Source organism: Oncorhynchus kisutch, linkage group LG28 (assembly GCF_002021735.2).
Source record: "Oncorhynchus kisutch isolate 150728-3 linkage group LG28, Okis_V2, whole genome shotgun sequence".
Classification (NCBI taxonomy): Eukaryota; Metazoa; Chordata; class Actinopteri; order Salmoniformes; family Salmonidae; genus Oncorhynchus; species Oncorhynchus kisutch.
Window position 1 is genome coordinate 12533551 of NC_034201.2, and position 13337 is coordinate 12546887.

Sequence of the window (13337 nt, forward strand, 5' to 3'; positions counted from 1 at the left end):
AGGCCCATATTCCAATAAAATGTGTGCACCTTCAAGAGGCAAAGTAATGTATGAAAACAGGCATTCTGTTAAAATGTATGCATTTCACTTTCCTAATTCTGCCTGACTAAGAATATACCATCGATTACTTTTCAGACCTCACTATTTCTCTGTTACTTTGGGTTTGAAAACTAACGCAATGTTGCACGTGAGAATGCCTTAAGTCTGCAGGCCAGTCTAGTGATTTTATATAGTCGTATAAGATTGTGTCATACTAAATTAACTCCAAGAAACACATTTCAAAAATCTCAATGGACTCATCCATTCACCCTTATCGACACCTACGGTGTATATGCCTACTTTCCATATCCCACTTCTTCTCCCCTAATCATTTGACCGATCTGTAAATGTCATTTGTACACAGTCATTATCTCTGCAAAGTAATTGTCACCTAGTCACTAAAAAAGTAAAAACAACTTTTAGTAGACTAATATATTCTTGGTGAATGTATGTTTCAAAAATAAGATAATCTTAGAATTTTCTTCAATGCAAACAAGTGACAATTAGTTCAAAATTAGATACTCTCAGATCAACAATTTTACACCAAAATATAAAGAAAGTAGGCTCTAAACTGAAAAGATATTGCATTAGCGTTTATGAGAGTTCTTATTAAGTCTCACCATTATGACAGAGGTCCGGTGTAGTCAGCAGAATTTTGAATGAGTTGTAAGCTTGGGTTGAGTCTGGGAACTTAGTATCCACGTTATCGCGCACTAAACCTGCAACTGCACCTGCACCTCTTCCGTCATTCATTAAAATTCTGTATTCGAATCAATAATTATAACTAAACTACCGCATATATGTGGCTAGTGCAGGAAATCCGAAGTTGGAGATCTATCATGGGCTACAGCCTTGGATGGAATGTAGAGGGGATTGGAGCACGCTGTTTGAAGATTTGGGCGTAAATATGAAGTGACAGGAGAGGGTTCTTATTGTGGGACGCCAGCAGACTGGCGCCAAGAGCTCCTTAACAAACGTAGTCCCACTTAATCAATGATCTGCGAATGGACTTCTTAAAGGTATACACAATGGTATTTGGAGAAAGTTATATCGCTACACATGAAAAACACACACAGCGATAGTATGTGAAAGTTTGACAAAATCGCCCGTTTCCATCTTGCATAACGCACTGTCTGAGGAGCAGTAACCTACTTGCGATTCCCTACAAATCGTCTAACATAGCCTACCACTGTCTATTCATAAACTCTTGCCGGTTTAAATGATATGATATGCTGTTGCTTCGAATAGTCAATTGTGTTTGTGTCAATGTTGGATACATTCTGTAGGCTATGGTAAAGAACTACGTGAATTGCTGAAAAAGTAGTGTAGCCCATGATAAGCTACTTCCGTAGATTCGTTATAATAATAAAAACTATTTTTTTAAGTATCCTTATCTTAAATGTGTCTGTTTCGAGGATGTAGGCATTTCCGTTCGATTGAATTACTCCTGATAACTCCTCAAAGATATAAGCCCTATTCGCCTCAGCTCGGGTTTAACTGGATGTATCTCTCCAAGACAGCAAGCAAGCTCTCTCACCGCTTCAAATCGCTCTTTTTCTGTGCTTCGATATAGGCTATGAATCCATGAAACAAATGTGTTTATTTGTAAGTTGTAAGCAACATGTAGTTGCTGTTAAATAATCAATGTGTTGCTAGTGAAAGGCACATATCAATAGCATAGTTATAAATATGCTGTTTATGAATATTAATATAGCCTATTACAACGTTATAAAAGTGCAACAGCGCATCAAAACACGCCATAAGTAGGCTCAATAGTCTACTTTTTAAAACACAACCAAATTGTAGGCCAGGTAGCAAAGTATTGTAGTAGCCTAGCAGTCGGCTGTTAACCAGCCAGCGCAGACATTCGCTTCGATGCTAAATGTTTTGTAGGGATAGTAGCTGTTGTTTTATTTAAAAACTCATTCATTAGTAGCCCTCTGAATGCCATGTTTTCAAATCAGGTTTTACTGACCGAATAATTTCAACCCAGTCGAGATTTGAGATAGGATGTATAGGCTATAGGCTAGTACCCCCACGGTGTGAAAGCTTCACGAAACGACTAGGCAGTCGGAGGATCCGTCCTCTTCACCGGCCGTGCAGCAAAAGCCAGCCCTGGTGCTCGATTCGAAGTTTGGGGGAGGGATTTCCAGATCTTTACTATGTCATTGGTTAATATTTTATTCTGTTGACATGTTTTCTTACTGCTAATGCTTCCGACACCTTTTAGCCCCCACCCCCCCCTTACGGATCTTGGCCGAAGCTGTCAAAACCACGCCTATAGAGCTCCACAATTGGTCCGGAAAGCGTAAAATCGGCAATCAAGTGGGCTTGGTTCATTAGTGTCGGGATCCGGGGAGGAGAGACATGTTAGACAGTCACTATACCAGGGTGGTCAGAGCAAGACCTCTCAATTCGAACTCCCTATCCGAGTAAAGAGTGATTTTCTTTTTCCGAAAGTTACTTGGGTGAATAAGAAGCGAAGCCCAGCTCTACTCTCGAGGTGTCGATGCCGTCTCTTCGACGGATATTATCACGGTGCTTGTGTGGGAACCGAGCATCAGGAGTAGCAGTACACTAATTTCTTCCCTCGGTCTGTTAGAGACGTCTGGGACGCATTCGCTCTTGGTTGAGCACGCGAAACTACTTTTATATTTCTGCTCGATTTACGAAGACATCTGTCATTTGGATACACACACCAATAGGCTACGTCTACTGAGGGTGGACATAAATAGCGTATAATCATTCTATATCAATTTTTGAATGCACCGATGAGAGATCCAGTTTACACAGGGACTGCCATGGCTTATCACCCTTTCCACGCTCACCGGCCGACCGACTTTCCTATGTCAGCCTTCCTTGCAGCTGCACAGCCTTCATTTTTCCCTGGACTGACGTTGTCTCACGGCGCTCTCACCAAACCTCTATCAGGCCATGCTTTATCTGGTGCCGCGGAAGCGGGACTCCACGCGGCGTTGGGTCATCACCATCAAGCGGCTCACCTCCGCTCCCTCAAGAGCTTGGAGCCGGAGGAAGAGGTGGAGGACGACCCCAAAGTCAACCTGGAGGCCAAGGATTTATGGGACCAATTTCACAAAATAGGAACCGAGATGGTTATTACGAAGTCAGGAAGGTAAAGACATGCTTCCGTTGAGTTAGGCTACTGTTATGCGTGCATATTATAGGCAATGTTATGTGCACTGGTGAGTAAGTTTATTTGATTAGGAAATGGTTATAAATGAATCACTCATAGTGATAGTCATACTTGGTCAAGTAATAGTAATCCAGAAGGCGGTGTCGCTGGTGCTGCCAAATGCTTTCAAATATTTATGAGAGATTTGCAGGTTCCTAGGCTACTGCATTAGTAGCCAACTATTGTCTCCAAAAAGCACAGATCTATATTTACATTGCACCCCTAATTATCGAAATATAACTGTTTATGAAAGTATGGTTATTGAGTGATTTAGGATAAGCATAGGCTACTGCTCACACATTATAGGGATAGGCCTAACACGAGAATAACAAACGAATGAGCAAATTAAACCAATTAAACAATTCATGCATGTGTCGAAACAAGTGTGTTTGAAGATGAAAATAGTAAGTTGGGCTATGTAGGCGAACTTTAGTGCTGAATTCCAAGGCGTGCCCGTAGACATCTTGGTATAGCCAACACCCCCTCGGTTTTGGCAGTACATTGGATAACCTTTATTTTCTTCTCAAAGAAACCATTAGAAATATCATGTGTTTACAGTTAGGTATAGTACAATCAACGTGCATAAAATCCAAATATTGTTATTTTTCGAATGCCATGATTTTAAGCCAGATGATTGAAAGGCCCAGTGTGTTCAATATTGTTTTATTCTATTGCAGGAGGATGTTTCCCCCATTCAAAGTTCGTGTCAATGGGCTTGATAAGAAAGCCAAGTATATACTCCTTATGGATATAGTCTCTGCTGACGACTGCCGCTACAAGTTCCACAACTCGCGTTGGATGGTAGCTGGGAAAGCCGACCCGGAGATGCCCAAACGAATGTACATCCATCCGGACAGCCCTGCCACAGGGGAGCAGTGGATGGCGAAGCCTGTTGCATTTCATAAACTCAAGTTGACTAATAATATCTCCGACAAGCATGGATTTGTACGTCATTTCTTGATTTAATTTGATGATGCTTCGATTAAAGATGAATTTGCCTTTTGTGTAAAACTAACCCGGGCTATTGACAAGGGTTCAATGCCGATATTGCGGATATTCCTGCTATTTTGTAGACGCCCATAACACAGGTTTTTGGATTGAATGTAGGGCCTAGACCTAATTTAATGTTGGTACATATTATTATGAGGTCAATAGTAGGCCTAGAATAATCTATATTTGTAATGTTTTTGGAGGCTATAACATCAGTTGATAAATGATTTTACCTTTATTCATAACCAATAACAATGCAAAATGATGCATTAGAAAATCACAAAAATATTGATAGGACAACACTAACCCACCATGCATCTCCAAAATAGTTTTAAGGCTCAACAACAGTGGTTCAGATTTGATTTATTGTCTTTCAAAATATTTAATTCGTGGTATATTTCGGTGCGGAGCAGAGTGACTAAGTTTGCAGTTAAGTCAAGTAGCTAGAACCAGGTCAAAGACATAGGGCAGACTTGATCTCTCTTGAATTGATTACGGTAATGTTTCCTTTCAGTGAAATTTGGATAAAAAGATTGCAAGTGGGGCGCTTTGAAATGGTAGCAGATACTCACCCAATACTTACATGCAAAAGCAATAACAACTAAGTAGCCCAAATACTTCCCAATAGACTACTGTCTACGTCGCTGTAATAGGCCAGTATTTTGAATATGATTTTAATACAGATTTGATTTTATGGTATTTTTGATAAACAGTCATTCAGTTATTGTTGCCTGCTCTTTCCGTTTTTTTTGCATGTCTAATGTAGGTTAGGACAAATCAACGTAGGCAAAGCGTTACAATAGCTGTTGATTTCATAACCATGTTCAGCCTACATAACCTACGCATTTATGAAGTCTTTGAAACGTTTTCAAAGATGTTGCAAATCCTTCATAGGTTAATATTAATTGACAAGTGCAGTAAAACATTTGAGAAAAATGTATATAAATGCATAATCCCACGTAACGGGTTTATATAGGCCTATACATGTAATAAGGCTAATGATAAGGCATATTCAGAATCGTTAGTTCCACATTAGAACCTGGATGTTAGAACATTCGGTCAGTCTGCATTGTCAGCATAAACACTCGAAATAGTACACCAACTTTTGTAGTTGGCCTACATTTGTTATATTTCACTGTAGAGGAAATCACCGCCCTATACAAATAAATAGTGCATTATTAACACGGTGTGTGTTTCGGTGGAATGCATAAGTTCCCTGCAATAACACAAGAAATACAAGTGCCAACAAATCAACGAAGTCATCATTGTTATTGTCCTCGTCATCTCAGTTCAAACCAAAACGTGTATCAGCATGATCACCTTAACATATTTTCTGTTTCTTTGCATTCTCAGACTATCCTGAATTCGATGCATAAATACCAGCCCAGATTTCATATAGTGAGGGCCAACGACATTCTGAAGCTCCCTTACAGCACCTTCCGGACGTATGTTTTTCCAGAGACAGATTTTATCGCTGTCACTGCATATCAGAATGACAAGGTAAGCTTTACCAGAAGATAATATGCGAAACGTCTATGTTAAATATTGGAATATTGAATATTGACTGCTGGATGTGTAAACACTGTTGTGTATTCAAAATTAGACCTGTTCTATTTATGTTTGAGTTTTTATAAACGTATGGTGTGGGTGTGTGTGTGTGTGTGTGTGTGTGTGTGTGTGTGTGTGTGTGTGTGTGTGTGTGTGTGTGTGTGTGTGTGTGTGTGTACACACATATATGCTGATAGTTGAACCTGAGGTGTCGGTTCACTTTCATGTGGAATGTTTTAGTCTCAATAACTTATTTTATATGCCTATTGTTGGCTATAGCAACCCCTCCCTGTTGATGTTAATTGGAGTACATGTTGAAGGCCTAGTGGGCTTGTTGGTATCATTAAATGTATGGTACAGAGTCACAATCGATTAGAAGGCACTTATCCTCACTATGTCTTTGGGCTACTGCATGGAGACACCAACACAGTTCTGAACAATCAAAGCATGCAATCCACTAACGCAAAGCATGAACACACACAGCTTCTAAAAACTCAAAAGGACAGACGAAAATGAATACATGAAGGAATAGTATTGTTCCTAAATAAACAAGGCCGTGTATGTGTGCAATTAAAGTTTAAAAAGTAGCTTGCAATAAAAAGTAGCATTCAGTCTCTGAGAAAAGGACATCAGCGTATGCTAATCGAAATGTTAGGTATGGTACTTTCCTTTAAGAAGAAGAATGAATCATTGAGAAGCTTTAGTAACTACACTTCATCAACAGAGATGCTTGTCTTGCCTCTAGGGCGCAGGAGATAACAAGCACAGCAGTCCCCAGCACCAAAACATTGCTATTGTTACAAATATTATTCCATCAATAATGCTTATTGATTAATACTTTTGCTTATCATTGGCATAATTATTACTATTTGTATTATTGTTATTAGTGGTAGGCCAAGAATAGTACATTTGAAATACATTTCAGTCTTTTCAGGATCCCATTGTTGATGCCATGCACTCTCGTTTTCTCTACAGATCACACAACTCAAAATTGATCACAACCCATTTGCTAAAGGGTTCAGAGACACGGGAAATGGACGACGGGAAAAGAGGTATATTATTTTATTCGTTATTGAATAAAAAAAGATTAACCTGAAAATATGACCATAAATTGAAAATAATTGTCCCATTGGGATAAACAACAATAATTTGCAGACCAAGCATTATTGTCTAGTGATTTGATCAAAATACAGATGCATTAACTAATCTCAGTCCGGTCTGCAGGAAGCAGTTAACCCTTCCATCGCTGAGCATGTATGAGGACCGGGACCTTAAAGGGGACGGGGACTGTGCCGACTCAGATGACTCCTCCTTTGAACAAACCACCGGAGGGGACTCGGTTCATTCTCCACTGGGACATGTAACTAGTCCACTGAGGTTCAACCGAACCAGTCGAGGTAAGACTGCTCATAAACCGTTGTCTACATTACTTTTCGTGTCCACCAAATTGGTCATTTTGAAGATGCCAGTAATTAAGAAATGATCAACACAAATGGGAACAAACCTTAAGGTTGTTATTATGTGTCATTAACCTGAGGATAATTGGGTGGTTTACAATTGGATAAGAGAGAAAAAATAAAATAATATTTGTAGGAGAAAAGAAGAAAACGCGAGAAAGTGGGTAAATCTGTGATTGCTATGTGCTCAGTTGTGACATCAGTTTAGAGTTAAGTAGAATGTATAAACGTGTGGTACAACATACAATAATATTAAATAAATTAAAAGGAGAAATAATAGCAGACAAGATGATTTCATTACCCACAGTATACTATTTTACGTATCAATATCTCTGTAGAACATGAAAGCTAGGCTTCATGCATCAGTGTAACGTGATCCAATGCGCCATCTACTGACAGGTCCATAAACATTCAGCCCCTTGATTACTGTAGTATGGTTTTCAGATCATTATTCGATAGTTATGCATTCGATTATCAACCAAGCACTAAACGAAGGCCTCTAGATCAACTGCGGAAGCTTTATAGAACGACTTTAAAACTAAATGTATGCCAATCTTACCAGCAAACCAAACGTTTTTACGAGCAGAAGGGAAGTGGTTATGAAATTAATGTTCAAATAATATATAAAGTAATGCCACGCATGTGCTGGTTGTGATATTAAATGGTTTTAGCATACTGGAAGCTATACATAGGCTAGACCTACACATCATAGCCTCTAATTATTTTTTCTTTAATTGTGCTATAGGCTATGTAAAGTCTTTAAGTTAGACTTGAGAGTTTTTAAATACATTCTATTATAGTGTATCATAAAATGTAGATCGTTTAATGGAAGTTTGATATAATGTTTTACAGACGACAAGAACTGCACTGACAGTGATCAGGAGCTTGACCCACAAGAGGAGCGCTCCATCGCAGCCAGCAGCCCCGGGCCTGAACCAACCTCTCCTCTCAGCCCTAAAGGCGATAACAGAGTGAGGGATAGGATTCTTTTGGGAAAAAAGAGCGAACACCTGGATTCAAGGAAAGAGAGCGACTCTGTGTTCAGTATTCGAAATCTTGAAAAGGACAAGTTAGATCATAAGCACCGCCAAGAGACGGAACCTACAAAGAACAACACGGATAGTGGGGGCATCAGTGGGGTGAAAGAGGGGTTTTCTCCTTTGATGGTACAGACGGAGAGCCCATCACATTTTAGTGCGAGTCACCTGCAGAGTCTGGCATTTTCTGGTTTGCACAGTCAACAGTTCTTTAACCCTTTGAATACGGGACAAATGTTGTTCCACCCCGGACAGTTTGCGATGGCACCAGGGGCATTCTCCACCATGGGTATGGGGCATCTGTTGACATCTGTTTCTGGAGCGAATGGCCTGGAAAACGGAAGCCTTTCCTCTCAAAGCGCGGGCTGTCATAGTCACTTCCCGTTCCACCTGTCACAGCACATGCTAGCATCTCAGGTAAAAAGTTCACTTCTACTCTAACTAATTTCAACAGACAAGCATGCATGACAGCAGCAATGCATGCAGGTCTAATAATAATAATGTCTTCCCAACAACGAATTACACCACAATAGATATAGCTGAGGAACACTTCATATTTCTATGAGTTTTCCTGCACAAATTTCTGCAATTGAAGTGTCTTTTTAGCATCACCTTCACTTGCATTCATAATAAATAATTTCAGTATATTTAATGTAGATGTATGACTTTATGGAGAATGAATAAAGCCGCCTATATTGGGTTATTCCAAACAAAAATTTTTTTTTGATTGAGATCATAATAATATGTTTTTTTTAATTATGGATAGACATAGGGCTACTTTTGTAATGGTAGTAGATTATATTATTTTTAATAGCCTGTAGGCTACAGTTGTAGCCTACAGGCTATTAAACAGAGACAGAGAGATATTAACAGAGACAGAGAGACAAAACTGTAACTCTAAAACGTTTTCAGGGTAAATGTTCAACAAAAAAACATCCATGCACATCGAAGAAGTATGACATTCCTGGAACTCTGTCTTTGTAGCATTTGTGCATGTATAATAACGCCATCATTTTTTTAACACAGGGAATTTCGATGCCACCTTTTGGTGGACTGTTCCCGTATCCATACACCTACATGGCAGCTGCAGCTGCTGCGGCCTCGGCCCTCCCCTCCTGCACCGCAGCCTCCTCATTGGGCAGAAACCCTTTCCTCACCACCTCCCGACCACGGCTGCGATTCAACCCTTATCAGATACCCACATCTATTCCTTCAAGCACAAACCTGCTCACCACAGGGCTGCCGGGCAGCATCAACGCACCATCCGACCTGTCCAAATCAGGCAGCAGAGAAACAAGTCCTGTATCTGAGCACCACAGCCACAAAGTGGCCAGCCAGAGGACGGCATCCCCCAAAACATCTAAGAAGGATTCCAATAACGAACTGCAAAATATACAGAGGCTGGTCAGAGGACTGGAACAACCCAGAGAAATGTCTCCTGCCATTGACGCTCCAAAGTGACCAAATCCACCCGTTCATTCAAGGTATATTTGACACGATTCTGTCGGGCTATATACACAGTTGTTCTGAGAGTGAGATGGATGGATATGGGCTGACGAGGTGAATTCATCAAATTACATACTATTGGTGATATTGATTCATTTTTCACGTCAGTGTAGGATTGCTGAATGTGTATGGAGAGCATCTCGGCTCCTGAAGGAGGAACGGAGGATGAACAGAGGATGTTGGGGCTGTTCGCTAGGCTATTGATAAGGATAAAGCTACACCCCAAAAATACATTTACAATAGATTTCAAAAGGGATGGAAAGGAGACACAGTTAAACTGGTTTCTGAAGCTGTTTTGGAAAGACATTTGTAACTCACAACATGAAACATTAATCTGATTGAATTATTTATGTTTCCAAGAAAAAAAATTCTGTAAATATAAGGATAAAATAATACGCAACTTGTTATTAATTTATTCAAATCTGTACATTGGCGTGTATATACTACTTAGATTTCAACTTGTTGCATTTATAATTTCCCCTTTTACATGGAAATATATTGTACATGAACACTATTTAGCGTTTGTTGTTAACCGAATGAGTTTCAAATGTTTGTGATGCATTGCTGTTTATCCCCGCCAGTGAGATGAAATACGAAGGAAATGCGTGCCACCTGCATACCCTTTCCGGTCCATGCTATCCGGTGTCCTTGGGACGTCCCTACCCCATTGAAGTTGCGTTTTAAAATGGTTAAGGGAAGGATTAAGGTTAGGGTAAGGCTAAGGGTAAGGGTTAAGGTAAGAGTTTGGGTTAAGGTTAGGGTATGGGTTAAGGTTAAGGTTAGGGTTAGGGACATCCCAAGGATTTCGGATGCTGTTGATGAAACATTGTTTTGCGATACAATGCGCAGCACTGTGCATTTGGCAGGGAAAACTCAGGTTTCTTTTTCTCCAGCACTGATTGGTATCTTTTATGCTGGTTTATTCGGGTAAATTCATATGCATTAATATGCTTTTGTTGAGCTCCTCACACTTTAAATAAAAATGAATGTGTCATTCAGGTGATGTTTTGTATCAGTTACTTCATTGTCTTCGTTTATTGAGAAGCTTGCCTTGTGAAGTACATGTTTGGGAATTAGATTAAAGGCTTGACAAAAAGAACAAGGTAATGCCTTACAGGCTTTATTCCTTGATAATAAGAGCAAATATTATTTTTCTTGCAACAGTTTCTGCATGTTCAATAGTGTTGACCCCTATAGCTTTAACGTCAAAGCAAACGTTTGACAAACTATGGAGTTTAGGTGGGCTATAACAGCCCTAAGAGTGCAATTAGTTCGTTTAAACAATATTTTTACTTTTTGAAAGAATTCAAAATATATGTATATTTTATTCTTTCAAACCAGATCCTTCCTTTAATTACCAATATGTCCCTGTATGTTTAACAGTAGGTTCAAACCAAGCCTAGGTTTCAGTTGGTTTGACAATGAACATTGTTTCTTTAATATTGTGATGGGTGTATCGAATCAATAACACATCTTAAAATGTATCATAATATTCAATATGACCTACCAATAATATTTTCTGGAACCTTTTGTTGAAACCCAACATTGCAAAAAATAAATTGTGTTCCGCCCCCTGCCGTCGTTGATTAAATAGTACACCCTCAGCATCAAAATAACTGAGATCTTTACAAATGTATGGCTAAATAGTGAAATCCAATAGCTCTTAAAAACGAGTTTATCATAGACCTATGTGTCCAGCCTGGTCTCGTCTACACCTGAGTCCAGATTGATCTGTCAGTACATTATTTTATTATTTTATCTCACATTTTAATTCTAGCCTAGCTCAATGTTAGCCTACACTACAAAAACATTGTTGGATACGAAATGTTATCACAAAATCACATAAATAATAAAATGAATATAATTTTTCTAGGTTTTTCATTATTCCCTCACCTCCATTTCGATTTTTTTTTTAAATCCAGCCTAAAGACGTAAAAAAAAGCAAAAATGTTGCAAGCTAGTTGACGAATGTGAAAATAATCATATACAGTCATTAGCCTGATCTTAAAACGGTGTGTGTGTCAGAGAGAGAGAGAGAGAGAGAGTTGACGGAAATGGCACCGTCTAGTGAAGGGGTTAAGAGTCGCGGCAGGGTGTTTCGCGGGGACTGGGACTTTGGAATCCTTGCAACCCAGCAGCAGACAGTCCTTTGTCCAGGCACCGGCGCCTGTCGCCTGCCTGCCGGCCCCACAACCTCTACACACCCGCGCACGAAGACTGACTAGGACCTCAGTGACACAGCTCCTAATTAGTGAGCCCTGTCGCCTTTATTCTACAAGGATAATCACAAAACTCATTTTAGTTAGCGCCCATTGTTGCCCTACATTCTGTTATTTCGCAATTAACTGAGCGAGAATCCCCCACCTCTTGACCCCAAGTCCTGAGGAGGAAAACTATTTGTCATGAACATTTAGTCAATGCCTGGTCAGTTAGTGCCTCATCCAAACCTCAAAATGAGTAAAGGGTAAATTTGGGTCTCATGATCATAGGGAGGGGGGGGGGGGGATGTGGAAATCAAAGATGTATTCTGACCCTGCCACAGGCCTAATCTTGATACATGAACCCTTGCTCATTTCTAAACTGAGTTTTTAGTTCTCATATACAGTGCATTTGGAAAGTATTCAGACCCCTTGATTACAGCCTTATTCTAAAATGGATTTAATGTTTTTTTTCCCCCACAACAACCTGCACACATCACCCCATAAAGACAAAGCAAAAACAGGTTTTTAGAAATGTTAGCAAATGAAGAAAAAATAGCTGAAATCTGACATTTACATTAGTATTCAGACCCTTTAATCAGTACTTTGTTGAAGCACCTTTGGCAGCGATTACAGCCTCAAGTCTTCTTGGTTATGATGCTACAAGCTTGGCACACCTGTATTTGGGGAGTTTCTCCCATTCTTCTCTGCAGATCCTCTCAAGCTCTGTGAGGTTGGATGGGGAGCGTTGACGCACAGCTATTTTCAGGTCTCTCTATAAATGTTCGATCGGTTCAAGTCCGTGCTCTGGCTGGGCCACTCAAGGACATTCAGAGACTTGTCCTGAAGCCACTCCTGAGTTGTGTGCTTAGGGTCGTTGTCCTGTTGGAAGGTGAACCTTTGCCCCAGTCTGAGGTCCTGAGTGCTCTGAAGCAGGTTTTCATCAAGGATCTCCCTGTACTTTGCTCCGTTCATCTTTCCCTCGATCCTGGCTAGTCTCAGTCCCTGCCGCTGAAAAACATCCCCACAGCACGATGCTGCCACCACCATGCTTCACTGTAGGGATGGTGCCAGGTTTTCTCGAGACGTGACACTTGGCATTCAGGCCAAAGAGTTAAATCTTGGTTTCATCAGACCAGAGAATCTTGTTTCTCATGGTCTGAGAGTCCTTAGGTGCCTTTTGGCAAACTCCAAGCGGGCTGTCATGTGTCTTTTCCTGAGGAGTGGCTTCCGTCTGGCCACTCTACCATAAAGGACTGATTGTTATAGTGCTGGTTGTCCTTCTGAAAGGTTCTTCCATCTCCACAGAGCAACTCTGGAGCTCTGTCAGAGTAACCTTCGGGTCTTGGTCACCTCCCTGACCAAAGCC

At 40.3% G+C, this 13337-nt stretch overlaps 1 protein-coding gene across 2 annotated transcripts; it reads left to right on the forward strand.

Annotated features, from left to right (window-relative positions):
- Positions 1–2359: 2359 nt before the first annotated feature.
- Positions 2360–10773, forward strand: LOC109873291 (T-box transcription factor TBX2b). 2 transcript variants are annotated; one of them, XM_020464937.2, is made up of 7 exons: positions 2360–3172; positions 3910–4177; positions 5576–5722; positions 6746–6822; positions 6983–7167; positions 8080–8681; positions 9291–10773. In XM_020464937.2, the coding sequence occupies exons 1-7, from the start codon at positions 2811–2813 to the stop codon at positions 9723–9725; spliced, it is 2076 nt and encodes a 691-aa protein (XP_020320526.1). In that variant the 5' UTR covers positions 2360–2810; the 3' UTR covers positions 9726–10773. The 2 variants fall into 2 exon arrangements, with proteins under 2 accessions (XP_020320526.1, XP_020320527.1); XM_020464938.2 differs by having other exon boundaries at positions 2361–3172; positions 6995–7167.
- The last annotated feature ends 2564 nt before the right edge of the window (positions 10774–13337 follow it).

Excerpts from the sequence above, each read along its gene's own strand:
- LOC109873291 (XM_020464937.2), top strand. The coding sequence starts at position 2,811 with ATGAGAGATCCAGTTTACACAGGGACTGCCATGGCTTATCACCCTTTC. Across the intron at positions 3,173-3,909 it reads GTTATTACGAAGTCAGGAAG|GAGGATGTTTCCCCCATTCA; the intron begins GTAAAGACATGC and ends ATTCTATTGCAG. Across the intron at positions 4,178-5,575 it reads TCTCCGACAAGCATGGATTT|ACTATCCTGAATTCGATGCA; the intron begins GTACGTCATTTC and ends TTGCATTCTCAG.